Here is a 27,335-nt window from a genome sequence, read left to right as displayed (position 1 = left end):
TGGAGGTTTTTATTGAGAACATCGTGCCCACTTGAAATCCACGAGTTTAGTCAACACCCAGATGGTCACCTGCAATTATAAATGGTTCAGATATGTGTTCCTGTTTTTGTGCAATGAATGGTAATCTTGAAACCCATTAATGGCCAGAAATGAGTGATGCAATTTAAAAAAAAAAAAAAAAGATAAAAACAGTATACAGATAAAAAAAAAAAATCAAAAAATGTTTACACCTTGCTTGTCATAAAATGAAATTCACAAGTTCCAAATCATTCCAAATGTCAACTGACTTTTTGTCTTTCAAACATAATATTGTGCAGCACTACTCAAAAATAAGTCCATGGAAATGTAGCAAAGAAAGGACACACCAACATGAAAACATTCATTTTATTCCATAAGTCATCTTGGAAAAATCATCACTTAATGTTGATAAAAAGCAGTATTCAATACTTAACTGTTTAATAAAGGCTCTGTGATGTGCCTTCTGAGTGTGACTGTATTTTTATTTACTATAAATTTCTCACGTGGGGATGTTGAGTCCGTCAGTTGCTGTGCAACAGGTGATCCAGTTAATGGAATGCAGTGGACCAATGTGATCTTCAAACCAGAGCCGTAACAAGACAGACTGTACATATCGTTAGTTAATATCAAGACGGCCCCACCTTTCCATACTCGCAGCATTAAGGGGCCTTTATCTACCTACAGTCTATTAGATATTAATCCGCATGGGATCACATGTGACCTGTACTTTAGCAATTTCCACGCCAGCTGAAATGATAGTAATTTCAAAAGCTTTGATTTCACTTCATCAGGTCAGGTCAGGCATCCAGATGCTTAGTAATCCGACGCACTTTCTCCTTCTTGTTCCTGTTCCCATGTTTTTTCCAGGGTTTGCCCACCGCCGTCTCAGATTCAGCTTTACCTGGTCCGACAGGTCCACTGCCCGGTTTGTAGCCCATGACGGACTGAACTCCTTTGGAAAGTGCCCGCACATTCTCCTAAAGTCCATCAACGATAAAGGATTTAATCTCTGACAGCTAGAATTCTTAATAAATAAGAAGTCAGTAAGCGTATTTTACCTGATGGAAGAAGTTCTTGTCAACTACATTTTCAATTCTCTTGATTTTCCGTGGGTTGTTTGTGGAGAGGTCACAGTTTCCTATTTCTCTTCTCTGGAACTTGCTGTGCTGTGGCTGGAAGTCTTCAGCTTTAATATGTGGGGGGGGATGGCAGTACAGCAGCTTGCCCTGTGAGAAGTAAACTTTATTAGCCAGACTGTTAGAAAAAATTAGAAAGACAACACATTCTTTCAACCAACAACTGATGGAACCAAAACTTACGCTGACATAATCCTTCAGGATGTACCGGGCTGATCTGGGCTGATCAGGCTGGCCGTGTGACGTCATGAAACCTCTCATGTCTGAAACAGAAAACAGAATAATTGACTTTATCCAACTTTAGCAAAAATTATAATTTAAACAGTGCCCAACAAATTTCTTCACATACACACAATTAGTTAGACTAGCAGGTTGTAGAACATTTGTTGAAATAGTAAACAAAAATTATGAATTTTTTTTATAACACGTGAAGTGTTATATAAAAATGCATTTTAGATTTCATAGTTGAATGCCGTAACGCTTTTTTTTCTCTTTAGAAACATTTAAAATGTTTGATAGTCTTACATCCATAAGCCATTAGCAGCTCCTCGGAGGACGGGAGCCTGTCAGGATCTTCATCTTCTCGTGGTCTGATGATGTTGATGCCATAGGTACCTTCTAACACATGCCGAGGGATTGTTTGACAAATGTGACAAACGCATTAAGGAAATGAACTGTGTGAATTTAGGTGCATTATAGTATTAATCAAACGCACAACTCTATATTATTAAAAAGATATAAGGGAGGCAGCAGGGACGTGATCTCTCATCTGGTCAATGGGCAAAATTCCAGAGCAAATCATCTCAGCTTTGGTAGATACAAATGATGGCATGACGAGACCAGGGCAGTCACAGAGACACAGGCCTGGCTCCACATATAGAGTCTACGAAAAGCAGAGCAACAGATGCAACCATAAATGCTTTGCTGATGGAATCCATCACGTGAATTCATATGGCTTGTAGCACTGTACCTGAAAGTGCTTAGTGTGTCCAGGAGTGGCTGAAACAGACACCTTCTTGTCCCTTAAAATAGTGTTGATGGTAGAACTCTTTCCCACATTCGGATATCCAACCTATTGAATTCATGCAGGACAAAAATGTACTTGCTTTAAAATACATTAGTACTGCAGAAACGGCTCACTTTCACTCAAATAATTCATAAGAATTTTTCTTTCCCTAAGCATGAGTTACAAAAACCTTTTCCAACAACAAACAAAGAAAACAGTCCTGGTGAATTCTGCAACAGCCTTTAACAATTCAAGTGAGTAATGCAATCTGAAAACTCACAGGATGTCTGTGATATATAGACAGAACTTTTTACCTACCAGCCCCACTGTCAGCTGTCCTTCTTTACACTTGGGCCCATTGTGAACAGACTTAAACATGTTCAGCAGCTCATCCTTACGCAGCAATCGGCTGGAGTTGTGGAAAGATTCATTTGATGAACCAGAAGTCCCTTTTTCTGCTTCTTCCTCGTCTTCTGAACAGGTGTGCCAGTCCTCCTCATCTACAGTTATGTTTTCCTGCTGCTCTTCCTCTGCACAACTCTCTTCTCCCTCCTCCTCGTCCTCCTCCGCTATATCTGCCCCTTTCTGGCTGGAGTCCTCATTATCTGGATGTCCTTCTTCCTCGACATCACTCTCTACACTCTCTGGATTGTCCACTTCCATGCCCTGTGAGAGGAGACATTTATCACTATGCTTATTATACAGCAGCACTACCAAAGATACTCAAGAGTGTGACTTCTATTTTTTTTTAAAAATCAAACTGATAACATCCATGTCCCTAGCAAGAACGAATGTGGGTCCACAAAGTTATCTGTTCCCAATGGATGTATTTAGCACATATTTACACTGCTCAAAAGGAACACTTTGAAAATGTATGAAATTTTAATGGGTAAAAAAAAAAAAACAGGCTCGATATCTATACTGATATGGAGTGGGTTATTCGTTAGGAATGAAAGAATGTTACAACATTTGATGGAAATTAAAATGATCAACCTACAGAAGGCTGAATTCAAAAACTAGGGAAATAATGTCAGTGGCCTCCACCTGTACCTGTAAAACCCATACCTGTTTTGGGGGTCGTCTCATTGTTGTCCCTCTAGTGCACCTGTTGTTAATTCCATTAAAACCAGAGCAGCTGAAACTGATTAACAACCCCCTCTGCTACTTAACTGACCAGATCAATAGCCCAGAAGTTGAATTGACTTCATGCTTTACTCTGATTAAAAATAGTTCCTTTAATTCTTTTGACAGTATAATCCACCGGTTGTCAAGCTTCCACTTCCACCTCCTCACCTTGTCCTCTGCATCCAGCCTGTCGCTTTCAGCCAGGGCAGACCAGAAAACTGCCCTCAGTCCCTCTTTTGCAAAGTATTTGGCCCAGGCTCGCCTCTGCTCCCTGGTCAACAGGTCAGCCTTGTTCACAAGAAGCATGTTCACCTTATCCCCTGACACTTCTTTCACATATGACTCCTGGAGGCACACAACAGGAAACAAGTATTTCAGTGACTAGAACATACATGAGAAGTTTACACTGATATTGATAGTACAGTATTTCAGCTGATCACAGAAAGAGGTTTACTGACTTACATATTCATTTACTGGCATGCAAATTAAATAATGTAAAATTAAAACTCGAAAAATTTAGTAATATAAAAATGAAGGCATCAGCACTTTGAGAATGTACACTCCTGAACAAAATCTTAAGAATGGGGAGAAAAATGACAACATCTCCTCATAGCCAGCCACCGTTTGACACCCCATGTACAACCAGAAGCTCCATTGTTCCATTGAAGGAAAAAGCACCCCAGATGCTTCTACACTGTGCCGCATACAAAACATCTCCAGTGGGTTCTTTTTGTCATGCCAGTAATGTTGGAAGCCATCAGGACCGTCCAGGTTAAAGTTTTTCTCGTCAGAGAATCAAAGTTTCTTCCACCTTTCAATGAAGAAATTTTTTGTTAATTAAGCTCTTCTCTCACAGATGTTGTTGGGCCACAGTCAGCATCAGTAGGGGCCTTCATTTGGGTTAAGGATCAGCCCGTGTCTTCACAGACAGCCCATTGGATTATCCGGCTCAGCACAGGTAAAATGTTTTTGACTCTTTTGTCCCATAACCATCAGGATCTTTAAGGAAATTTAAAATAAATATCATACTGCAACCAAGCTCGGCAGTGATGGCACAATGCAAGAGGCCTTGCTTGTGCAGGTTATCAATTCTGCCCCATTCAAAGACAGAAAGTCTTTTTGCCTTTGCCATCAAGAGGTCATGAAAGTGTGAATGCCTAAAAGAAATGATTGTGACTGATGACTGCGGTGGTTGGGTGTATTAGAGATGGACAGGAGATGTTGTGCAGTGGTCTGAGACAAACCACCTACTCCTGAATGTGGACAAGACCAAGGAACTGGTCATTGACTTCAGGAGGAAGAGGACACCAACGGAGTCCATCACCATCCAGGGCCTGGAGGTGGAAGTACTGGACCACTATACGTACCTGGGAATCCACATGAACAACAGACTGGACTGGAGGGACAACAGCGATGCTGTGTACAAGAAGGGCATGAGTAGACTCTACTTCCTGAGGAAGCTCAGGTCTTTTAATGTATGCAGCAAGTTGCTGGAGGTGTTCTACCAGTCTGTTGTTGAAAGTGCCCTGTGCTTTGCAGTGGTTTGTTGGGGGAGCAGCACCAGCAAAAAGGACATAAGTAGGATTGATAAACTGATCCGAAAGGCTGGACACGTGATCGGCAAAGAGGTGGAGACATTTGTGTCAGTGAAGGACAGAAGGATACTGGACAAACTGCTCTCCATCATGGACAATCTATCACATCCACTAGACCAGACTATACAGGAGCAGAGGAGCTCATTCTCCGACAGACTGACCCAGCTCCGCTCCCACAGTGAACCATATTATTAATGTTAATATACATCATTATTATTATTATTATTATTATTACTACTACTACCACTACATCTTATCATCTACATCCCACTGGAAATATTATCATCTCACTGAAGTCGTGTCACGTGCCAGCTTGCTTCAAGGCCTCAACCATCATCCCAGTCCCCAAAAAGCCAAGTACCACTGGACTCCATGACCACCGCCCTGCTGCCCTGACATCGGTTGTAATGAAGTCTTTTGAGCGCCTTGTGCTCTCACACCTTAAGGATTTAACAGACCCATTCCTGGACCCCTTGCAGTTCGCCTACAGATCAAACAAATCTGTGAATGACGCCGTCAACCTGTCCCTCCACCTCATCCTCCAGCACCTGGACTCTCCCAGAACATATGCCAAGGTCCTGTTTGTGGACTTTAGCTCGGCTTTCAACACGGTCGTTCCGTCTCTACTACAGGACAAACTCTCCCAGCTGACCGTGCCTGACTCCATCTGCAGGTGGATCACAGACTTCCTGTCTGACAGGAGGCAGCATGTGAGGCTGGGAAAACATCTCAGACTCCCGTACCATCAGCACGGGTTCCCCTCAAGGCTGTGTCCTCCCCATCATCCTGTGTGACTCCACAGTCAACACTGTGGACTCCTTCCGTTTCCTGGGCACCATCATCTCCCAGGACCTCAAATGAGAGCTGAACATCAGTACCCTAATTATAAAAGCACAGCAGAGGATGTACTTCCTGCGGCAGCTGAAGAAATTCAATCTGCCAAAGACAATGATGGTTCACTTCTACACTGCCATCATTGAGTCCATCCTCTCCAACTCCATCACCACCTGGTATGCTGCAGCCTCTGCTAAGGACAAGAGCAGACTGCAGCGTGTCATTCGAAGGTGATTGGCTGCAGTCTAAAGTCTCTCGACGATCTGTACGCTTCCAGGACTCTGAATCGTGCAGCTAAGATTGTGGCTGATCCCTCTCACCCTAGACACAGACTATGTCACAGACTCCCCTCTGGCAGACGGCTGCGATCCATCGAGTGCAGGACCACTCGCATGGCGAACAGTTTTTTTCCCATCTGCTGTGCGTCTGATGAACAATGCCAAGCCCCCCCATGAACACATCAAACCCAGTGTTCTGGCTGTTGTAAATACTGTGTTTATATTTTCTGTATATTTGAGAGCCGAGTTTCCATATTTTATTTCATTTTATTTGTTTATGCGTAATGGGTGCAACAACACCAAAACACATTCATTGTATGTACAAACATGCTTGGCAATAAAGTCTTTTCTGATTCTGAATAATCCTTCCTGTGTAAATAATATATACTGCTGTCTCTATTTCTTACATCTTCTTATGTACATTTTATTTTTTTAAACTATCTTTACCTGTTTTTCTTTTTACTAGTGGTTCTCAAGAGTGTTTTGTGTGGGTGTGTGTGGGTGTGTAACTGAGCTACTGTGACCAAGCAATTTCCCTTGTGGATGAATAAAGTCTGCCTAAGAAAATGACATAAAAGCCAGATTTGAGAGCAGATTTTGCCTTTTTACATGGTCTTAAACTTTTGATGAGTTGATTAACAGCCTGTTTCAGATTAAATGCAGTTTTCAATTAACTGCCTAGTCTTTATTTATTGTCTCTTGCTTCAGTTTCTTCTTTTTGCATCCTCCAGCTCTACTTACAACCTGGTTACGATCCACCCACACAAAAAGCAAATACATGTCATTTTTCCCCCGATCCTAAATTTTTTTTCAGGAGTGTATTCTAAAGCAGGCCTGTCAGTGAGAAACATACAAACATTTACTTACCAGGTCAAGACACCTGAACAGCATAGGATTTCTGGCATCGACAATTTGAACGACGATATCACTAAGAGAAATCCAAAATGATTTTGCATTAACATCAAATAAAGAAAACACATTCCTCATTAGAGACAAGTAAGAACTCACAGCACAACATCAATTTTGCTGTTACCTCCTCTCAATCACCCTCCACAGCTGTCTCCAGAACTCAAGGTTCCTCTCAAATGGGGTGAGAATCAACTTCTGTTCCTCTTCCAGTCTTTGAAAACAACACTTGTAATTAATTAAATAACTCACATCAGTTATACAACACAAATGCATCATAAAGTATATGTTAGAAAATGTAACAAATCCCTGCATGGTACAAAGGCTTTGAGTTTTTTAAGACGCAACACTGTTAACTCTTAATAGAAACGATGACTTAAGAGCACAGAATATTACATACTGTGCAAGCTCTCGTCTCCACTCCAAGAAGCTATCTTTCTCTGCCTGCTGAAGGGCATCTGGACTGGTGCTTCCGTCCCAGTGGGGGCTTAAAATGAGAAGACATGGAAACACTTAATCTGTAGGTCATGGACATAATGTGTAAGAAATGAACTAGATCTGTTCAACTTACCGTCGTGGAATTCTGAGGAAATGCTCATTGTCTTTGTGCAACTTCTTCAACCTGGTTTTCTCCTCAGCTGTTAATAAGCCTGCCCTAGCTTCCGCTGGCACAAACTTGATATTTAGTTTCTCTAAGAAGACAAAAAAAAAGGGAAGGGAACTCAAGGGATTGGGACTCAACAGCTGTGTAGCCTTAAGTAAACCACTAATCAGTGAGGCTAACTGGAAAAAAAGACTTCGGTTTGCTAGGGAGCATAGAGATTGGACTCTGGAGCAATGGAAGAAGGTCATGTGGTCTGATGAGTCCAGATTTACCCTGTTCCAGAGTGATGGGCGCATCAGGGTAAGAAGATAGGCAGATGAAGTGATGCACCCATCATGCCTAGTGCCTACTGTACAAGCCTTGGGGGGGGGGGGGGGGTCAAATTGTGAAAGAGTGGTTCAGGGAGCATGAGACATCATTTTCACTCATGGATTGGCCACCACAGAGTACAGACATTTACCCCATTGAGAATCCATGGGATGTGCTGGAGAGGGCTTGGAAAGGGATGGAAATAAATTTTGTGACATTGCAGAAGCTCATTGAAACAATGCCACGTGCTGTAATCAAAGCTGAAGGCGGTCCAATGAAACATGTGTGACCTTTTTTTTTTGGTGGCGACTTTTTTTGGGCCAACAATCAACATACACACAATATAGACACTCACCCACAATCATATCATAGCCTATATTCAGCCCTTTGCACACACATTTGCATCTTTTGCACACACTAAGCTGCTAATTAGTCATATGTTTACAATCACCCTAACTCATACTCTGTTAGTCTGCTTATTAATCGGCACTACTTGTTGTCTAGAGTCTTTTTTGTACTGTCTGTATTGGATTGTTTGTCTTTGCACCGTTGGCACTGCACCATTTTGTACTGTCTGTATAAGCTTGCACACACGCATTTTATGCTCAGTCACTTGTATTGTATTTAGTCCCATGTCTTCATTTAGCTCCATGGTCCTGGAGGAACGTTTTCTCATCTCACTTGCTATATATGGTTGAAATGACAATAAAAAATCTACTTGACCTTTGTATTTGGGGCAATGGGTGCAACTTTTTTAGTAAATGAAAATCATGTATAGTATTAGGCCACAACAAAAGTGTACAATACACAAGCCAAAAACTATACATGAGTTAAGTACTACTTACCTGCAACAAACTCTGTTCCTGCCAGTTCAGCAGTGGCCAGAAAGTCATCCATGGAGCTTTGTTCTGTCACTGACTGCAGGTTCAGTCGTCCCCAATCGTACCCATCATTCAGTTCACTGGTGTGGAGCTGGAAATGTGAAATAAAGGCCACTAAAAAAAACACATCTTGAGTAACAGCAGCAAGTCTATAATCTCTTCCAAAAACTAAATAAAGCTCCTTGGCATTTTTTTCCCATGCCGAATCCACTCACAGCTTCTATTTATTGAGAACACAGTCTAGATCTAATAAGCAAAGAGTCAACAAAATTAAGAAAATGTGTTAATACACAGGGTTAGATGTTACAATCCCTTGTGCCAAGATCCAAGGCAAAACACATTTAGAGGCCCTGTCCAACTGAGAAACCCTAATAAACCCATAGTCAATGCGTTATGAGATATGAACTACATAAATGCTGCTGGCTTGTACAGCCTGATCAGCAACAAACAAAGAAGTACTTAGGTATTTCTCACTCCTCTTCTAATTAAACTTGCAGTCTAAGTGAACTAACTAAAATAGGAATTTTCTTCTTAGAAAGGTTTGGCGAAAGCAACGTTATCCGAACTGTTTAGACATATCCCGACCCCTGGGTGAAGTGAAGAAGTTGGGCGGTAGTTTAGGACATAATAGTTTTGGACATGTCACGCACCGCCAGATAACTATCCACGTGACTCATTTAAAAGAGTTTAATATAAGCTAGTTCTTTCCATGTCATACCCACGAGTCGGCCCTCTTGTTTCCTCGGCTTGTCTGAAGTCTCTCCTTTATCAGCGCTCTGCCCAGTCCGCCTCCTCCGCCGGCCTTCTTCTTACCCATAATAACTTCTGATGTTGTCACTTCACAAAAAAAATACAGAAATATAGATGTGTCCCGAAACTAACTGTATCTCTCACTAGCTACTGAGCTCCATGTGCACTACGTTGTTGTCGTAAAGAACGGAAGTGGAACAAACCACTGTACTCCGAATACTGGGAGTTACAACGAACCTGCTTTGAAAACCGGAGAGAAGCCTATCCCAAAACAGACCGTTAGTATATTAAAACGAAGCAATTTCTCTCTTAAATGATTAAAATACGTTATTAAATCAATTTATAGTAGACATAGATGGTTACGTAGTTATGGTTTATTCCAGTCGACTGTCCAGCAACTAAATGTGCCCTGAAGAAACTGAGAGTGTAAGAACAAACGTTCCGATAGCATAACAACATAGAAGTATGTAAATATGGCCCTAATTAAGAGGAAGCAATTATTTAAACAGAGGCTGAAACTGTCAAAAATATTTTTTGGACTACAAAAACACGGTAAAATAACACACAAATGATCTTCCACTGTCACACAAAGAGACACGGGATAAACACATGCACTTCTGGTAAGAACCAAAAGATGGCAGCATAAAACAGCAACGTCAGAATTACTCTTTTACGTTTTTCCATATTAACCAATATGATGACTCTGACATGGACTAATAAATACTGCTTCTGCGTTACTACTTTGGTGTATTTTAAGTGTGATATAAGAAATTATTTAATGTAAATGGATGGGTTTCAGGATGAGAGCAATGAAGAGCAATTTATTAGGGAAACACTTATTTTTAGTCCAATTTCAAAAACGGAATGAAACAATGCCATTCCAAACAATATCCAGTTTGTAAATTATGAACGTAATATTTTTTCCCCCATGAATTATAATCCTAAAGTATTATTTAATTTTTTTTTTTATTTTTATTTTTTTTTACTGTGGTCAGTGTATTTTTCCTGTATAATATGAAAATGTCAAAGATTACTAGAGTCGTAATAAAGTCCTAGTTAACCAATGTTTTGTTATTACATGTTATGATTTTTTTTATGAATCTTGGTCTAAAAAAATATTATATTATATATGTATTCATGTTTACTATAGTTTATAAATAATAGTACATGTATCCATTTTAGTTGTATACAGGATTATGCCAAGTGCGAAAGAACCCGCTAATCCAAGTTTATTCTCACTTGGTTTAGTCCCCCCTGCAGTCACGCTGAAATGGTTTCTCCCTGTATATTACCCAAGAAACTGTCCCCAGTTCAGCAGACTGTACTTTGCTTTATGATGAGATAGGGCGGCAGACATCAAAATGGACAAGAGCACTTTAGAAGATGGACAGATGACGTACGGTGTTTTTGCGTTCAGTTCACATAGAGTAGCTCATAAATGACCTCACAGGCAGTAAACGCCTCTCTAGCATTTAGTAGTGGTATAAAGTTTATTTTTTCTTTCTCTCTTAGTGTTGCTGTTGACTGGAAACAACGATAAAATGCTGCCTTGGAAGAAGAATAAGTTCGACCTGATTGAGGAAGACAAGCAGTCCAAGCAGAAGGGCTATGCGGTGAGTCTCAACTACTCTGCGCTCACCTCCTTCGCCAAGTCCTGCCCCGAGAGCGCGATCAACAGGGTGGGCAGCATGTTCAAGTCAAAGAGGAAAAAGGTGAAGATCACCAGCGAGGACCCCACTTACACAGTGCTCTACCTGGGGAATGCCACCACTATCCAGTCCAAAGGAGACGGCTGCACGGACGTTGCGGTGAGCAAGATCTGGGGCAAAAGCGATATGGGCAAAAACGGCACCAAGATGAGGCTGACCATCAGCTCGCAGGGCATCCGTATGGTGCATGTGGATGACAAGGCGAGGAGGCCGGGGCACTTGTACTTGCTGCACCGGATAACCTACTGCGTCGCGGACCCACGTCTACCCAAGATTTTTGCTTGGATTTACAGGCACGAGATGAAGCACAAGGCCGTGATGCTACGCTGCCACGCAGTGTTGGTGTCCAAGCCGGAGAAGGCAAAGGCCATGGCGCTGCTTCTTTATCAGACATCGGCCACAGCCCTGGCCGAGTTCAAAAGACTCAAGCGGAGGGACGATGCCAGGCACCAGCAGCAGCAGCTCATAGGAGAGCAAACCATCCCGTTAGTCCCCCTGAGGAAGCTGCTGAACGGACAGTGTTACTACAAACCTCCGGTGGAGCGCAGCCGGAGCGCGCCGAAGCTGGGCTCCATCACGGAGGACTTGGTCGGCGAGGAAGAGGAGGAGAAAGCGATGCACTTTGAGTGTGAGGACATCCTAGACACGGACCACGATTGTGTTTCCAACGGTAAACAGGAGTTGACTCAGATTATTAATGACTTGGGAGAAATGAGCATAGGAAACGACGTGCAGACACTGAAAGCTGACCTCAGAGTCACCAGACTCCTCTCTGGGGAGAGCACGGGGAGTGAATCCTCCATTGAAAGCAACCAGGAGCCACCTCCAATCACTAACGGGTTTGAAGAGGTGAAGGTGCAGGAAATTGCCTGAATAACTTTAGGCGTTTCTGGGCGCATATGTTTGTTGAGCCACGATGTCTCCGCAAGAAATATTTCCTATGTCGTTAACTTTGTGTTGGAAAGTGTTTGTCTAATCTGTGCCTCTACGACTAATTGAGATGAACAAGAAAAGATCATCTGAGGTTCTTACTGCCACACGGCGTAACCCAGTAATTGGGCTACCAAATGATATTTTAAGATGGTGTAAACACAGAAAAACAAGGACAACAAGTGCATGCCTGTTTGAGAGATAACTGGTCGAACCGACAAGGTCCCAGTGCGCCTTAGGACGCACGGCACTAATTCCATGACTTTTATTTGAGATGATTTGTTGTAGCATCAAGCTTGTTTACCTAACGTTTTTTTCTCACTTGAAAATAGCATTCTTTTTTTCTCTAGATCTGGCTCCAAACATGATCTGAAAAAAGACCATTTCTTTTTTTTAGAGCACATTCTGTTCTTAGGTTTTGGAGTGGCTGTAAACAATCATCCCTAATGTTCCTGTCGCCCTATTCATTTATTTGATTTTGCACTGTTGTGGAATTCATTTAAGTATTATGTTGACTACCATGTACATACTGTTGGTATGTTGCCCGAAACATAAATGTCATATCTTTGCTGTGCAAAAGAAAAATGCCTTTATGTAAGATGTAAAGATGTTTAAAATATAAAAAATGTTATTTTTAAAAAATATATATATAAAATGTGGTTTGTTGAACCTCATAGAATTGTCAATAAAAAAAGAAAATGATATGAAGTTGTTGAATGGTATATGTACAGCAGGTCTGTGTTTTCTTTCAGTGCTCTTTAATGTGAGTGAGGATTTACCTTAAGAGTCAAAACCAGGTCAGATTTGCTCTGCTGGATAAAAGTCACATGTAGAGGCCAAACGGAGCATAACACAACCAGAGTATCAGTGTTGCTGTAAATATGTTTTTCGTTCGATAGCCTTGAATTGATCTTTAACATTTTTAGTCAAACTGCTTTCGGGGAACAGTTATTTAGTTAAGGTACTGAAGGCCCATTTATTCTGTCTGGCCTCAGGGAAGGCACAAGCACAAGCTCGCACCACATGCGTCACTCAGTGATGAAGCAGCAGTTACTCTTTTAATAATACACTGACTCTTTATGATTTAGTTTTACGCCTGTCCTCCTTTAGTGAGACCAATGATATTTTAACATTCAAAACAATATTGTAACTATACATTCTGCAATGCTAACAGTAATATACAGTGGTGTGAAAAAGTGTTTGCCCCCTTCCTGTTTTCTTCTTTTTTTTTGCATTTTGGTCACACCTAAATGTTTTATATCATCAAACAAATTTAAATATAAGACAAAGATAACACAAACACAAAATGCAGTTTTTAAATGAAAAAGGGGAAGAAAAAAACAAAACTACATTGCCCTGTGTGAAAAAGTGCTGGCCCCCTCGTGAAAACATAACATAACTGTGGTTTGTCACACCTGAGTTTAATTTCTCTTGCCACACCCAGGCCTGATTACTGCCATACCTGTTCTCAATCAGGAAATCACTTCAATAGAACCTGCCTGAAACAAAGTAATTGAGATCTATCAGTCTGGAAAAGGTTATAAAGACATTTCTAAAGCTTCAAGACTCCAGCAAACCACAGTGAGAGCCATTATCCACAAATGGCAAAAGCATGGAACAGTGGTGAACCTTCCTAGGAGTGGACAGCCGACCAAAATTGCTCGGGGACGACTCATCCAAGAGGTCACTATGACCCCACAACAACATCCAAAACTGTTTTGCTGCTTCAGGACCTGGAAGACTTGCTATGATAAATGGAACTATGAATTCTGTCGTCTACCAAAAAATCCTGAAGGAGAATGTCCAGCCATCTGTTTCGTGACCTCAAGCTGAAGCGAACTTGGGTTCTGCTGCAGGACAATGATCCAAAACACACCAGCAACTCTGAATGGCCAAAGAAAAACAAAATGAGGACTTTAGTGTGGCCTAGTCAAAGTCCTGACCTGAATCTTATTGAGATGTTGTGGCATGACCTTAAAAAGGCAGTTCATGCTCAAAAACCTCTTTGCAGAATTACAACAATTCTGCAAAAATGAGTGGGCCAAAATCCCTCCACAGTGCTATAAAAGACTCATTGCAAGTTATCACAAACGTTTGACTGCAGTTATTGCTGCTAAGGGTGTCCCAACCAGTTATTAGATTTAAGGGGCAATCACTTTTTCACACAGGGTCATGTAGGTTTGGATTTTGTTTTCCCTTAATAATGAAAACCTTCATTTAAAAACTGCATTTTGTATTATCTTTGACTAATATTTAAATTAGTTTAATCTGAAACATTTAAGTGTGACAAACAAGCAAAAAAAAAAATAAAAACACTTTTTCACACCACTGTATAGTTTTGAACCGGGTAATACATTTCATTTACATTTGCCCTACTAACCAGAATACCTGTATCTATAGTGTTGTGTGTCTCTCAAAATATCACCTTATACATGGAAGTGCCACTACAGAATTTTAGTTTAGTTCCTCATATTAAATGTAACTTCAGCAGGCCCAACACGTGATACCCACTGAGGCAAAGAGGCAGAGTCACCACATGTGACCTGTGGTCAGTGGAGGATGGGACTTAGCAGCAGTGCCACCACTTCTCCTGCTGCATTAAATGTGGAAGACTGTCACTGTCACTGCCATCTCACAGACAGCAGCTAAAACCCTCTCACCGTCTCTTTCTCCCTCTCTCTCGCTGAAAACAAAAACACTCCCACCATAGATTTAGATCCCAAGGCAGAAGGTTAGTGTATTTTCAGCCAGCGACCCGGTGAGTCCTATAAAAATACTTATCGAAGCTCATTATGAATTGATGTGCTTTCTGCAGATACAAATACTCGAAACAGAGACTGTCATTGCCTTATTTGTGGTTTGTCAAATGGTGGTTGTGCTGGTGAGCTGAGTGCTCAGCACCCACACATTTAGTTCCTCTTCCTCATGTGGTGTGTTTCTCTTTCTACACCAGGAAGTTTTCCCCTTCTACTAAGACAGCATGTCATCATGAGCTTGTGCCCCGCTTAATGTAATTAGCGGAGAGTTAGCACTGTAACCACATAAATACAAAGACAGAGCGGCAGGCCATTTGTCTGCTGCTGCTGCTGCTGCTGCTGCTTGCCTTTTACTGATGCTCAGTCCATTTATAGATGAATGTGTCTCCCTGACCTACATTCTCATACCGCCTTTGTTGTATCCCACCTCTGCAATAGCAATCGTGGTCTCGCAATCTTCCATGGTAACCTGGATATCAGGCGCATGTGCAGCCAGCCCATTCACACAATTAAATGCCTGAAAGTGTTTGTTGATAACAAGTGGTTGCAGAACATGTTTCAAACTGCCAAGGGAGAAAGCAGAGTTCCTGACTGATAAGGGAGGACATAAAAAAAGGAGGTCTTTTGATATTCACTCGTCACGTTTGCTTTTTCTTGAACAAACACAAAAGTGTTTGCTTGACCCACTGTCAGACATGTGAGTCACAGGTAAAGACAGTACAGGAAAGAACATTGTCCATTAGAAAAGAAAAGTGTGTTGTAGTTTTAAATAACTAAATTGTTGTTGAGGAAATGACAGAAGAATATTTTTCTCTGTGACAGATGATAGTGAAAAATAGCTATTTTCCCACTATATGTTTTATGTGTTTGAAATTATTGAAATATGTGAATTCACCTTAACTAAAAAAACAATTAAGTACAAGTATCACATGAGACAAAGAAAAGTCACAAATCTTCAATAATCAGAAAATGGGTTTGCCTTGCAAAGGACCTCAATGATTCATTAATTAAAATGTCTACAGATTTATGTTCTGGAGTAAGAGGACTAATCTTTTCAGCCCTGCAGCCGTTAGTCATTCATCAAAATAAATTCTGTATTTACTGGATGTGAAGCAAGCATTCATTTTTGAATACATGTAAAATAGGCTGAACTACACCATCAACATACTCCGTAATAAATACGTTTGCATTCAACTCAAGTATGAAACAATCAGCAGAAAGGACTAAAAGCAGAAGTACACATCATACAAGATGGCCACCTTTCAAGTACTGGTTTACCACAGATGTGTCACTGTGGAGACAATTTTAAGTGTTCTCTACACTGTTGAGTGGTTTAGTCTAACTAAGAACTATGGCCTCATATCTAATCTCAAACGTTTTGCGCATACAGTCCACAGTTGTCAAACAACATCTCATGTCGTTTTAATCCTTTTAAGCTTGTGACTTCTCCAGCACCTTGTCTTGGTCTATTGGTTTTCTATTTCTTTCTTTTGCAGATTTTTAATTCTTTCATTTTAAACATTAATTGTTTTTTAGTCAGGGAGACTTGCTATGTAAGATGGGGCGGCAGGGTTAGTGGTTCGATCCCCGGAATATGCCACATGCCAAAGTGCCCTTGAGCAAGACACTGAACCCCCAGTTGCTCCTTGCTTTGAGTATAAAAGCAAGGCCATTTAACTGTTCTTTATGCTGAATCTTGAATCTTGCGTAACAAAAAAAAAATGAACAAAAAGTAGTATAAACACAAATTTAAGCAGCTTAAACCAGTACAATACCTGGGTTAAGGTACTACAGTTCAATTAATATAGATATCTCTGGGAATCTGCCACTCATTGCTTTCTTCAGTGGTGCAGTGTCAACCCATTAAAGCCCTCATTAAAATGAACCACACTATACTTCACTGACAGAACAGCTCTGATTACACTTTTAAGCACACTTAGTTATCCCCGGACAAACAATAAATGGACCTGGCAGTCAGGATCTATCCAGACACGGAAACAGAAGTGCAGAGTTTTCTAATTATTTGCTAGTTGAGTGGCACCGCAGGCCATCAGTGTACTAGATCACCACGGTGCCAGTCAGTCTAATTCTGAGCCATGCTACAAAATCTGTTCGTCTATAATGCATGAGATGAGCTGGGAAAGCACCAGAGCTGTTAGTTAGTGTGCCGGGATCTGATTACACCAGCAGCACGAGAGACGTCAGAGGGGTTGCATCAGACCACAGAGGGATGGTGACCTATTCTTAGCGGTGGAAACATAAAAATGAATCTCATGTTATAGTTGCAGGGAGTGACAAGCCCCAGCATGTCTTCAGATCATAATTAGATGGTGCATGGAGACTGTACCTTAGAAGTGGGGGAAGGTGAGGAGGACCTGGATGCATGACACTACTATTTGAAGCTCAGAGGTGTGTAATTAACACACACTTCAACTGCAGAATTGCACTGTTGGAGGTAACCTTATTCACAACATAGAATTAAAGGCAGCAGACCATGAAGGCAAAATTGTGGTGAGCTTATTTTTAGGTAAGATGGTGTGTTTGGACACTGGCTTTCATGGGCAGACAGTGTCAGACAGTGTCAGTGTCTAAGTCCACCTATGACATTAGCAGGGTGACAAGCGGGTGTGTGAGACAGACAGAGAGACGGAAAGAGAGAAAGAAATCCATTATGGTGCGAGCCTCAATGCTTGTTAGTTTGAATCTGACAGCTGTCTTCCAGCAGTACTGTATTGTATGTAAGTGTGTCTTTGCAGGCAAGTGAACTATGTGTGTAAGGATGCCACTTTTTCCCTGTAAGTCATTTTCAGGCTCACCTGTTTTACACAACATTTCACGCTCCCTAAGGTGCTGCTCTAGCTGAAGTGGAGGCGGGCAAAGTAAGACAAGCATCAATTAATTATTAAGAAAGTGCATTCATTAAAGGGACTCTGCCTGGAAACATTCAGATAGATGAGCTGCCTGCTGACAAAAACAAAGCACAATATACCAGTATTTGTCCAAAGTATTACCTAAATGGGCTCTGCACAGACAAGATTTATTGTTATTGGGGCCATAAAAATAGATTTGATCCTAAATTAACAGAAAATTAAAAATTTCCAAAGGCAGAATCACCAGCCACAGCAAAATCTTACATGTGCTATTCCCCCAGTCCAAACTAGCTGTCATAGTCTGTCATAGGGTAGACAGAAGGGGGTCCTTGGACAGTTCATAGTGTGGAGTTCGTGAATTTCCGCACAAATTTTCATGGTGAACCTACTGACATTGCCAACCATAGCACCATACAACTAGCATAGTAAGATCAGGGAATACGAATAAGAAAAAAGGTTTTGTGGGTTTCATGGTAGTGTCCCACATACAGGATTTGAACCTCAGTGTCATCAGTTTACTGCTGCAGGTACACAATATCCCATCTGTGCACCCATCATTCAACCTCCAGGTTACAATTTCCTCTGTGAATCACACATGCTGAGTGTCTCACATGACACTTCTCAGTTGGTCTCCATACAGTCTGAACATGTAGTGAGCCGTGTCTGTAACTATGGCCTGAGCCCCATGAGGCCTCAAAACTCTAGCTCTTGCACTACCATTCAGCTACCACTGCTCTTGTTTTCCACTTCGACACAAAAGCTGTGCCCCTGGAGAGCCATAGATTTCAGCAGGGTTATTTCGGTCTTTCCGTTCACCGGGAGGAAATGGAATAATAACGGAGGAGAGAAAGAAAATCATGGGGTGACCCTCAGACAGACAGACTTCTTAAGCAGAAAGCAGAATCCAAAATAAGATTTTCTATTTATTATTATTATTATTATTATTATTTATTTATTTTATTATTTTTTTTCGTTTTAATGAGTTACCCATCAGCACGTTTTGTGTTACGGGAGACTAAGGGTACATCTACCCCTCCATGCTTTTCTCTAATCCCATGTTTATTCACCAAAGTGAAATGCTTTTGGAAATCTCATTCACCAGATACAGCGGCATGTTTTCAAGATCTGTCCAAGTTTAAGGAAATCCCAGTGAAATACACATATGTGCCTTTTCTGTATCAAATACTGTCAGGAAACCAATGCAGCAGCAGTTCTCAGACTTCTGCCAAAAGGTGTTTCTCTGTGTAAATGTGTGCATGAGTGAATGAGTTTTTGGACATTTCAGGCACTAGTGTCTTATCTGAGGAAGAAAATACATTTATTAAAGTTTGAGCTTCTATAGAAATTCCTTGCTGTGATTTTATGACTGCCTGTTATCTCAGCATGACATATTATCAAAGCTCCAAAGGCAACACCTTGTGTTGAGCCTTGAGCCATACACCAATCAGGCATAACATTATGACCACCTTCCTAATATTGTGTAGGTCTCCCTCCAAAATAATTCTAATTCATGAGAATGAACATGGGCCTTCTAATGGTGTCCTGTAGTACCCTTTGGGTCCTATGGGTTGGGGGAGGGGCCTCTATGGATCATCCCACAGAAACTTGATCAGTTTGGGATCTAGTGAATTTGGAGGCCAGGTCAACACCTTGTTCTGTTCTTCATGTTTTTTTTTTTTAGTTGTTCCTAAAGTGTTTTTGTGTGTGTGCCTGTGTCAGGCTGCATCCTGCTGGGGATGGCTGCTGCCATCAAGGAGTGTCATTGCTATGGGTTGGGGGTGCCTGGACTGGTCTAGGTGGGTGCTACATGTCTAAGTAACATCCACATGAATGCCAGGTCCAAAAGTTTCCCAGCAGAACCGAAGATGTCACAATATTGTTATGCCTGTTCGGTATACATAGACAGTGAACACAGTGACATATTTACTGAGAGACTTGTAGAGCTCAGAGTAATTGATCAGACTAATCAATTCAGAATTTTCCATCAGCTGCATGACCTGTAACAGACTGATTTTGTTGCTGATAGGTACAACCTGACCTCTATGTTCAGATCAATTCAATGCATTGCATTGTGTGGAGTCATGCTGCCGCCAGATATCAACAGACTGTGGCTGTGAGAAGTGATCGGGGTCTCTGCTTTGGCTTAACTGCTGTTCGATTCATAGCTTCATGTTGTTATTTGACATCCACATCTTTTTATGTTTTTTTAAAAAAAATCTGTTGTTAGGCAACAGATGGGATAAATGACTTGCTCATGAGCACTTTCCAAGTCGCTGCCGTTTCCCTATTTAGTGTCACAAGCGTGTCTCATAACCATTTAACTTTTCCTGTGTAGTGTTTCTTATTGACGACAGGGTGATGATGTTGATACCCACTGACCTCTTCACCATGCTCCCATAATCAGGTGGTCAGAAGAAACTGCATGAAGAGAGCAGCACTCAGCACAGTGTATCTGGAAAACCATGTGTGTCCCTGTAATGGGAGTATATACAAAACAGGGTATTTTGTTCTCAGCAATGCCAGTCTATCTGTTGTTGTCTCATCTAAAAACATTTCTTACAGTCAGACTCATACAAATACAAAATGACACAAGTGTAAAAATATGCTGTATGTACAGTACATACTTGAGTTAAACCATAAGTATTCAGATCTCCATGAATCAGTCTATTGGCTTGACTGATTGTCTACATGGCTGAATGACACGACAGTGACTGACAGTGTGGGTGCGGCTTACCTTTAAATATTTTAAACAAGAGAAGCTGTCATTCCCATAACAGCAACAGATTAAACTGATCTGGGAAGATAAAATGCAGTGTTTGTGACAGGCATGAGAAACCTAGCAGCATGTTCCCTCTCTGATTTCACTGTAGTTGGCACAGATGTGGTGTGTGAAACTGTAAACAGCAAATGCTGCACAGCGTGCTGCAAAACCAATCTGTCCCTGAGGTATATAAAACAGATAATGCAACATGCCAGCAACAACAGCGGATTGTTGTTATTATGGTTACATTGGTAGGAGAAAAAGTCCTAATTTTCATTTAGATATTTTAACAAAACACAGAACGTTCAATTTTATTGCAACTTCCATAAACAGAGTGATACTTCCTGTGTAATACTCAAGCAGCTGGGTCTGAAAAAAATGAAGCCAACAAACTGCAGTTCATCAAATGGCCAATTGAGAATGGCTTCGAAAGGGAGTCAATCACCACAGACTTCCATGTTAAAATGGCCAACATTACAGCAGAAATAATCACATTTAGACTAGACAGACTTAGACAGACTTTATCCGTCATTTTGATTTCCATCAAAATGAAATTTCAGTACATATACAGTATATATATACAGAATAGAATAAATATACATCTAAAAAACTTTAAATGTAGATAAATATTATTGCACATTTTTTATTGCAGGGTAATGGGAGTGGGTGGAGGGGGGTACTGTTTATAATGCGTTGAGCAGTCTTATGGCATACGGGATGAAACTGTTTTTGAACCTGGCTGTTCTGCTCTGTAGGCTGCGAAACCTCCTTCCAGAGGCCAGCAGCGAGAACAGTCCATGTTGGGGGGGTGAGGGGTCTGAGGTGATGTTTTTATAGCCTGGTACAGAAGGCGGTCTTGGTCTCTATAGCAAATTTTCCCATTCATGCCTACTGTACGTTAATGTTTATTATATCAAGGCTTAGTGTGCATTTTTTTGTTCACAGCAATTTGAATGACAGGTAAATGGTAAATGGCCTTGTTTTTATATAGGGCTTTACAGTCACAGATGTCAAGTCAGCAACAGCTGCTCACATACATTTTCCAACTGTTGTTTGTGTTTTTTACAGTTAATAATATTTTAAAATATATATATATTCTGTGTAAGCTAGAAGGGGGAAAATATACCATCATAAAAATCTCTACTGTTTCTCTGCTGATATTACAGTGTCTCATCATTGCTAACTAATCATCTCCCAGAAAACAGAAACCAGGTACAGAGTAATCAGCAGTCTTGTGCTACATCACACCACATCAGCGGTGTCAACATATTCCCCACCTGCCGTGTATGGCTGGCTGTTCAGGATTTAGCCAGATGGCAGCTCATCTCCTCCAAGCCTCTTAAAGCCTCTTAACACACAGGCCACGAGCTGCAGGAAACAACAGAGCACTCACATACACGCATAACGTCTAGGGAATGCACAGTGCCCTTGGCTGCAGCCATGCCCACTTTGTCCCGTAGCTTACCTGAAAGGTAAACCTTAGGTACAAATATGTGACTTTTGATTTGAACACAGATTTAACTGTGATTTCAGTGCTGCTGTTTCCATGTTTCTTGAAGATATTTGAAGTTAGTAATTGCATGCCATCCCATCTACAAAATCTTTATTCTATCCTCCATGCTGCAATTGCTAAGAAAATGAAAAACATCACATCCTCTTCATCAGGGGATTTTCCTGTGAAAGAGTTACCTTACATCATGTGCTTAGAACCGCATGGAAACATTGGACTTTGCCTTTCATTAACTATTAGGAGAAAGCAGATTTCGCTACACAGATTAAGAGTTTTGGAAAGCAAATACAACGTTTTTTCTTAAGATGTCAGTTCACATCAACTCAAGGCACATTCACATGCCTGTTATTATCTTTAGTTTATTTGTCATTGTTTCTTATGTCCTGCCAAAATATCCACATGGTACAATATGCAATCACAGCACAGGATAAAGTGTACTGTATTTGGTTTGTGCCATAGCCTGATGATTAAAAGAATAATTGTATAACTGCATCCAAATACACAAACACAACCTGACTGAAGGGCACATAAGAGCAAACATCCAGACTGGACAAGCACTCGTTTGAACGCAGACGCAGTAAGATAGAAAACGGAAGCCACACACACACATCAAACACAAGGGATCACTTTTGAATCAAATCTGAAATTCTCATTCTCTGGAGGCATTGTGTTCACAGAGAAGACACAATAAATCAAACCAGCATGTTGGAGCTGAAAGATTGTTCTGAACAGAGATTTCTTCTCTGTGCTAGCTCACACATACACGTTGTTATTATGCACATTTATGTGTAGGCATGTGATAACAAACATACCAGTGGCATTCTTGTAGTGCCCTTTGACCTTCCACTGACATTCCTTTCTTGTTTTTGTGTCTGCTTTTACGAATGAATCATGTTCGCCCTGAATGTTAGGGTCAAAGACGAATATTGTTAAATCAATGTAGCTTTTCTGATTTAGATTCTTAGCCACACATGCTGCTGATGGGACGCTACAGGCTGGTCAAAGCAAACAACAGGAAATATTTCCTTTTTGATCCAGGCCATGCCGTGTTGTGGTGACAACAGCGATGTTTATGTGGAATAACTGGCTTCCTACTCTGCCTCACTCTTGAGTTAATGTGCACAAAGGCTTTATTTGACTTCAGCCGTTAAATGTATAATAATCATTTTATTTGTGCATGAGTTACCTTCACCCACTCAATAAAAAGTCTTGATGTTCAAGAGGTTACTTGCAAAAAGAGGTGACAGCTGAAAAATGGGATGCTGACTCTGAGCAAATGATTCCTGAATGAGAGCAAAAAAGTTATCGGCAGCTGTGAGATTCCTGCTTAGAAAGTAGTATAACTCTGGTGAACGCAAGTGTCTCATAACCATTTAACTTTTCCTGTGTAGTGTTTCTTATTTCTGTTTATTATATTTATCTACCTGAACTTTTTTCTTCACATTTTCAGTCTGCATTTTTATCGATTCTCACTCTTAATCCTCTACGTTCAGGGTTTCTCATTTTGTGTCTCAGATCCTGTTTTCCATCACCATCAACAACAACAGTAAGCCGTGTACGTGTGTGTGCGTGTGTCCAATTTTCCACACAGGATGGCAAATGGAGAGTGGCAGTTTTGCAGTTTCAGAGAACAAGCCCTCGTCATTTCCTTCCCGTTTCCTTCGTTTCATTCTCCTGCTGCAAACTGCCCCCTCTTTCCTCCACCTGGAAACACACACACGCACAAAGAATGTGAGACACCACACAAACAAGCTCACACAATCCCTCTTGTGCACATGCATATACAATGCAGTTGCATCTGCAGGATTTTCACTAAAAGAAAATAAACCTGCTCTGCAACAAATGGCCATACGTAAATATAGTTTCAATTCATATTCATGAATGCACTTCTACATGCAAATACATTAAGTGGCATTGGGAAGCAGCATAACTGGCTTATCTGTGTCATTTACATGCTACTTATATAAAATATATATATATAGTTAGTAAATATAAGTGCATTTGTGCATTGTTAATCATTTTTCAGGTGCGGCCACTTAGTTCATAATATTGAACCACCATCATACACAGCAATGTAGACTTTCGGGTGCTGCAGGTTATTAAAGTAGGCGTGAACAGACGCTCCTCTGTAATTATACCTGAGTGGATGTTCTTTAATGTGGGTAATGGCACCATAGTGATATGAGGTGAGGAGATGCCAGCCACATCAGCAAAATGCCATTAAGCAATAAGAATAAAGGTCCTCTGCGTTTATTTCTCACACAACATTTTTCACAGTATCAGAAATTAACTTATGTTGCAGCCCACTAAAAACATCTGCAGCTCTGCTTCATGGGAAAGACGAGCAGTGTCCGAATGCATCACTTCACCAAACTCACATACATCAGGGGGCCTATCAGACGTGGGAAAACACAGGAACTGCAGCGTGTTGAACTAGACACAGAGGATAAGCACATTGCTCTATAATCTTCCAGCTTATGAAAATGAAATTGAAAGATACCATTGTTTGCTCTAATAAGCAAATGGTTCTAACGCTGTGCGACAGGAATGCTCACGGTCAGGATTCTTGCGCTTAAAAGGGATTGGACTTGTGTTTGAGTGAGTGTGTATGTGTGTGTGTGTGCGTGTGTGTGTGTGTGTGCATACTTTACAGCAAAGCTTTGTGTGTCCGTGTCTGTGCAAAACCAACAAAAACACTGCTGTGAGAAAGTTCAGATTTTTTCTTTTTTTTTTCTTTTTTTTGTAAATTGAAATGCATAATTCTTGCAAAATGTTTGTGCTGGTTTGTATCTGCAGATGCATACATATATTTTAGCTGTAACAGTTTTGCAAAAAACACAAACACCCGAAAGCACAGCTAAAGCATTAATAATGGCTGTGTTTCATCAGCCCAAAAATACTTCAGTTTCAACAATGTTTGAACAATAAAAATGCTATTAGGATGGAAGTTTTGCAACTTTTGTGTGCATAACTCCCTTTTCTGAGATATAAATCATAAATATTGGCTTTTCTATTATCATCTAACTTTGTATTTGTCTGTGTTGCATTTGTTGTAGCAAATGCCAAGACACATTCTTTGTATATTTGCATATAAGGCTATCAAAATAAATTCTAGTTCTGGACATGTGCGACTGAGCCAGGCTCTGTCTGGATGGGGGGGCTCTTATGGGTTTTGTTCCCATCTGTCACCAGAGAAGTCACATGGCTCCGCCCTCCCGTCTAACCTGCTCTCCTCGACATTGCCGTGCAGACTGGAATTCGAAGCCGCTCATATCTGGCTTCTCTGAAGTCTTTAGCATTCCTCTATTAGCTTGAGAGAAAGACAGAACAAGGTTCAAAGAGGAGGAGAGGGAATAAAGTACAACAGGAACTTACTCTCAATATGGTACACCAAAATGCAGTTTATTAATGTAAATCATCCAAAATAGTTGGAAGCAGGGAAAATAGTAGGTAGCTGCATAGACTCACTAGAGTCCAAATGGGTCCCCCCGAATATACAGTAACTCTGTGGGTGAGTTTGACATTAAGTTACCAATCTTCTGATATATTGCTTTGGCAGCAAATTGTTGTTCTGGCCTGCTATATGACCTGTGACTTCTTCAAAGAAAAGAGAAGTGAAACTTTACGGTGGTTAAAGTTGGCTTGTCAAAAACATGTGAAGGGGTCTTTATAAGCAGTTCAGACAGTCATTGTTCCAGACACACAAAATAGATGGTGAAAAAACCAAACTAATTAATGAAAAGGGCTGATGTAATCCTCTGCGTATGTAATCTGTGCATTGCAGAGCTAAGAGGATTTCACTGGACATCATTACGGCCATATCTTGCGGAGTCATGATGTTGGAAGATAACTGTGAAGCAAATGGGAAAAATATCACATGGTTGCATGTGAATTCAAAAGTGACATTTGAAGTCTAAAACATGTGACAAACTCCATTAGCAACACTGGCATTTAGATGGAAAAGGGCTGCAAGGTATCAGACACAGGAATCAGGTTGTACTATAGATATTAGTACTCATGCAGATTCCACCGGGGTAGTACAAAGCTAGTATGACTTTTTCAGATGTGTAAATCTGGAGCAGCTAGACGCATTATGGCAAGTCCTTTGAGATTCAACACAGACAATACCACAGACATGGCTTGATTTTGATTATGTGTGAAGAAACGTCTTTAAATGTTGTTCACTGTTTGAGTCATTTGCCAAATTCCCCACATTCATCCTTCCCCCCTTCACCCTTCATCTAACCTGAAAAACAGAGAGTGAAGAATGAGAGCCAGAGATGGAATAAGACAGTATAGAAGGTGAAAGTGGGTCAGAAAACCCTTTCTATTATCAAGCATTGCATATGCAGTAACTCAATTAAAACCAGCTGCAGCAGCAACAACAACTGAGTCGGAGGAGATTCAGTTCAGCTGTGAGGGAGTCCTCTCCTGAGAACAAATAATGTTGCTGTTGGGTGTCATTTATCACACCTTTAATAAACACTTTAGAGTCTGGAGAATGAATACATGTATGCATGTGTGTCTCCAGAGTGTTTGTATCAGCTTTCCTGTGCTCATTTATTATTCATGCTTGTGTGCAAGCCCATAGTCAGGTTTATATAATAAATTCATGACTGGATAATATTATTATCATCAAAGACGCTTTGTATAAAAGGTAATGATTTTCCACCCTGACAAAAATGACATTCAGATTTGTTTTTCTGAATTAGTTTTAATATAATAACCAAAGCCTTGTTTGCACATTGACAAGTGGATCCATTTAATTGTTCCATTTATTTGTGTGTGTGAGAGAGACGAAGATTCACTCCGTAAACGTGTGCACATGTAGAGCATATGCAGACCTTGCGCAGACCCTAGCACCGTAACTGACGTGCACCTCCCCAGAAATGTAACTATGCGCCACAGTGACGCAGAGCGCAAGGGCTGTGATTGAGGGGAGATGTGTTTTCAGTGACCAGTGGAAAAAGACGGACATCATGCATTTAATTGCCTACTTTGGCATCCTCATCGTTGCTGCTGTCAACAGGTCAAGAGGGGAGTCGACTACACGTCAAAAAAATTAATCACACTTCCATTGTTAATTGTGTTCTAACAGAGACCAACTGCAATCATTAAACATACACACTGATCAGGCATAACAACATTGTGACATCTTGTGACAATTCAATGTTCTTCTGGGAAACTTTTGGACCTGACATTCATGTGGATGTTACTTAGACATGTAGCACCCACCTAGACCAGACCAGGCACCCCCAACCCATAGCAATGACACTCCTTGATGGCAGCAGCCATCCCCAGCAGGATGCAGCCTGACACAGGCACACACACACAAAAACACTTTAGGAACAACTAAA

At 40.9% G+C, this 27,335-nt stretch overlaps 2 protein-coding genes across 2 annotated transcripts; one reads left to right on the top strand and one right to left on the bottom strand.

Moving 5' to 3' along the window:
• Positions 1-329: 329 nt before the first annotated feature.
• On the bottom strand, positions 330-9,726 carry lsg1 (large 60S subunit nuclear export GTPase 1). The gene is made up of 14 exons (XM_084548471.1): positions 9,411-9,726; positions 8,657-8,783; positions 7,470-7,590; positions 7,299-7,385; positions 7,026-7,112; positions 6,860-6,920; positions 3,454-3,630; positions 2,479-2,826; positions 2,125-2,226; positions 1,894-2,037; positions 1,680-1,803; positions 1,338-1,417; positions 1,077-1,244; positions 330-995 (listed from the first exon to the last, which is right to left on the bottom strand). The coding sequence occupies exons 1-14, from the start codon at positions 9,507-9,509 to the stop codon at positions 816-818; spliced, it is 1,905 nt and encodes a 634-aa protein (XP_084404597.1). The 5' UTR covers positions 9,510-9,726; the 3' UTR covers positions 330-815.
• Positions 9,727-10,746: 1,020 nt separating this feature from the next.
• Positions 10,747-13,773, top strand: fam43a (family with sequence similarity 43 member A). The gene is made up of 2 exons (XM_084547679.1): positions 10,747-10,838; positions 10,955-13,773. Exon 2 carries the CDS (start codon positions 10,984-10,986, stop codon positions 12,022-12,024), a length of 1,041 nt encoding a protein of 346 aa, XP_084403805.1. The 5' UTR covers positions 10,747-10,838; positions 10,955-10,983; the 3' UTR covers positions 12,025-13,773.
• The last annotated feature ends 13,562 nt before the right edge of the window (positions 13,774-27,335 follow it).

Source organism: Chelon labrosus (assembly GCF_963514085.1).
Source record: "Chelon labrosus genome assembly, chromosome: 7".
Taxonomy (NCBI): Eukaryota; Metazoa; Chordata; class Actinopteri; order Mugiliformes; family Mugilidae; genus Chelon; species Chelon labrosus.
This window is presented reverse-complemented; position numbering and strand designations above follow the sequence as displayed.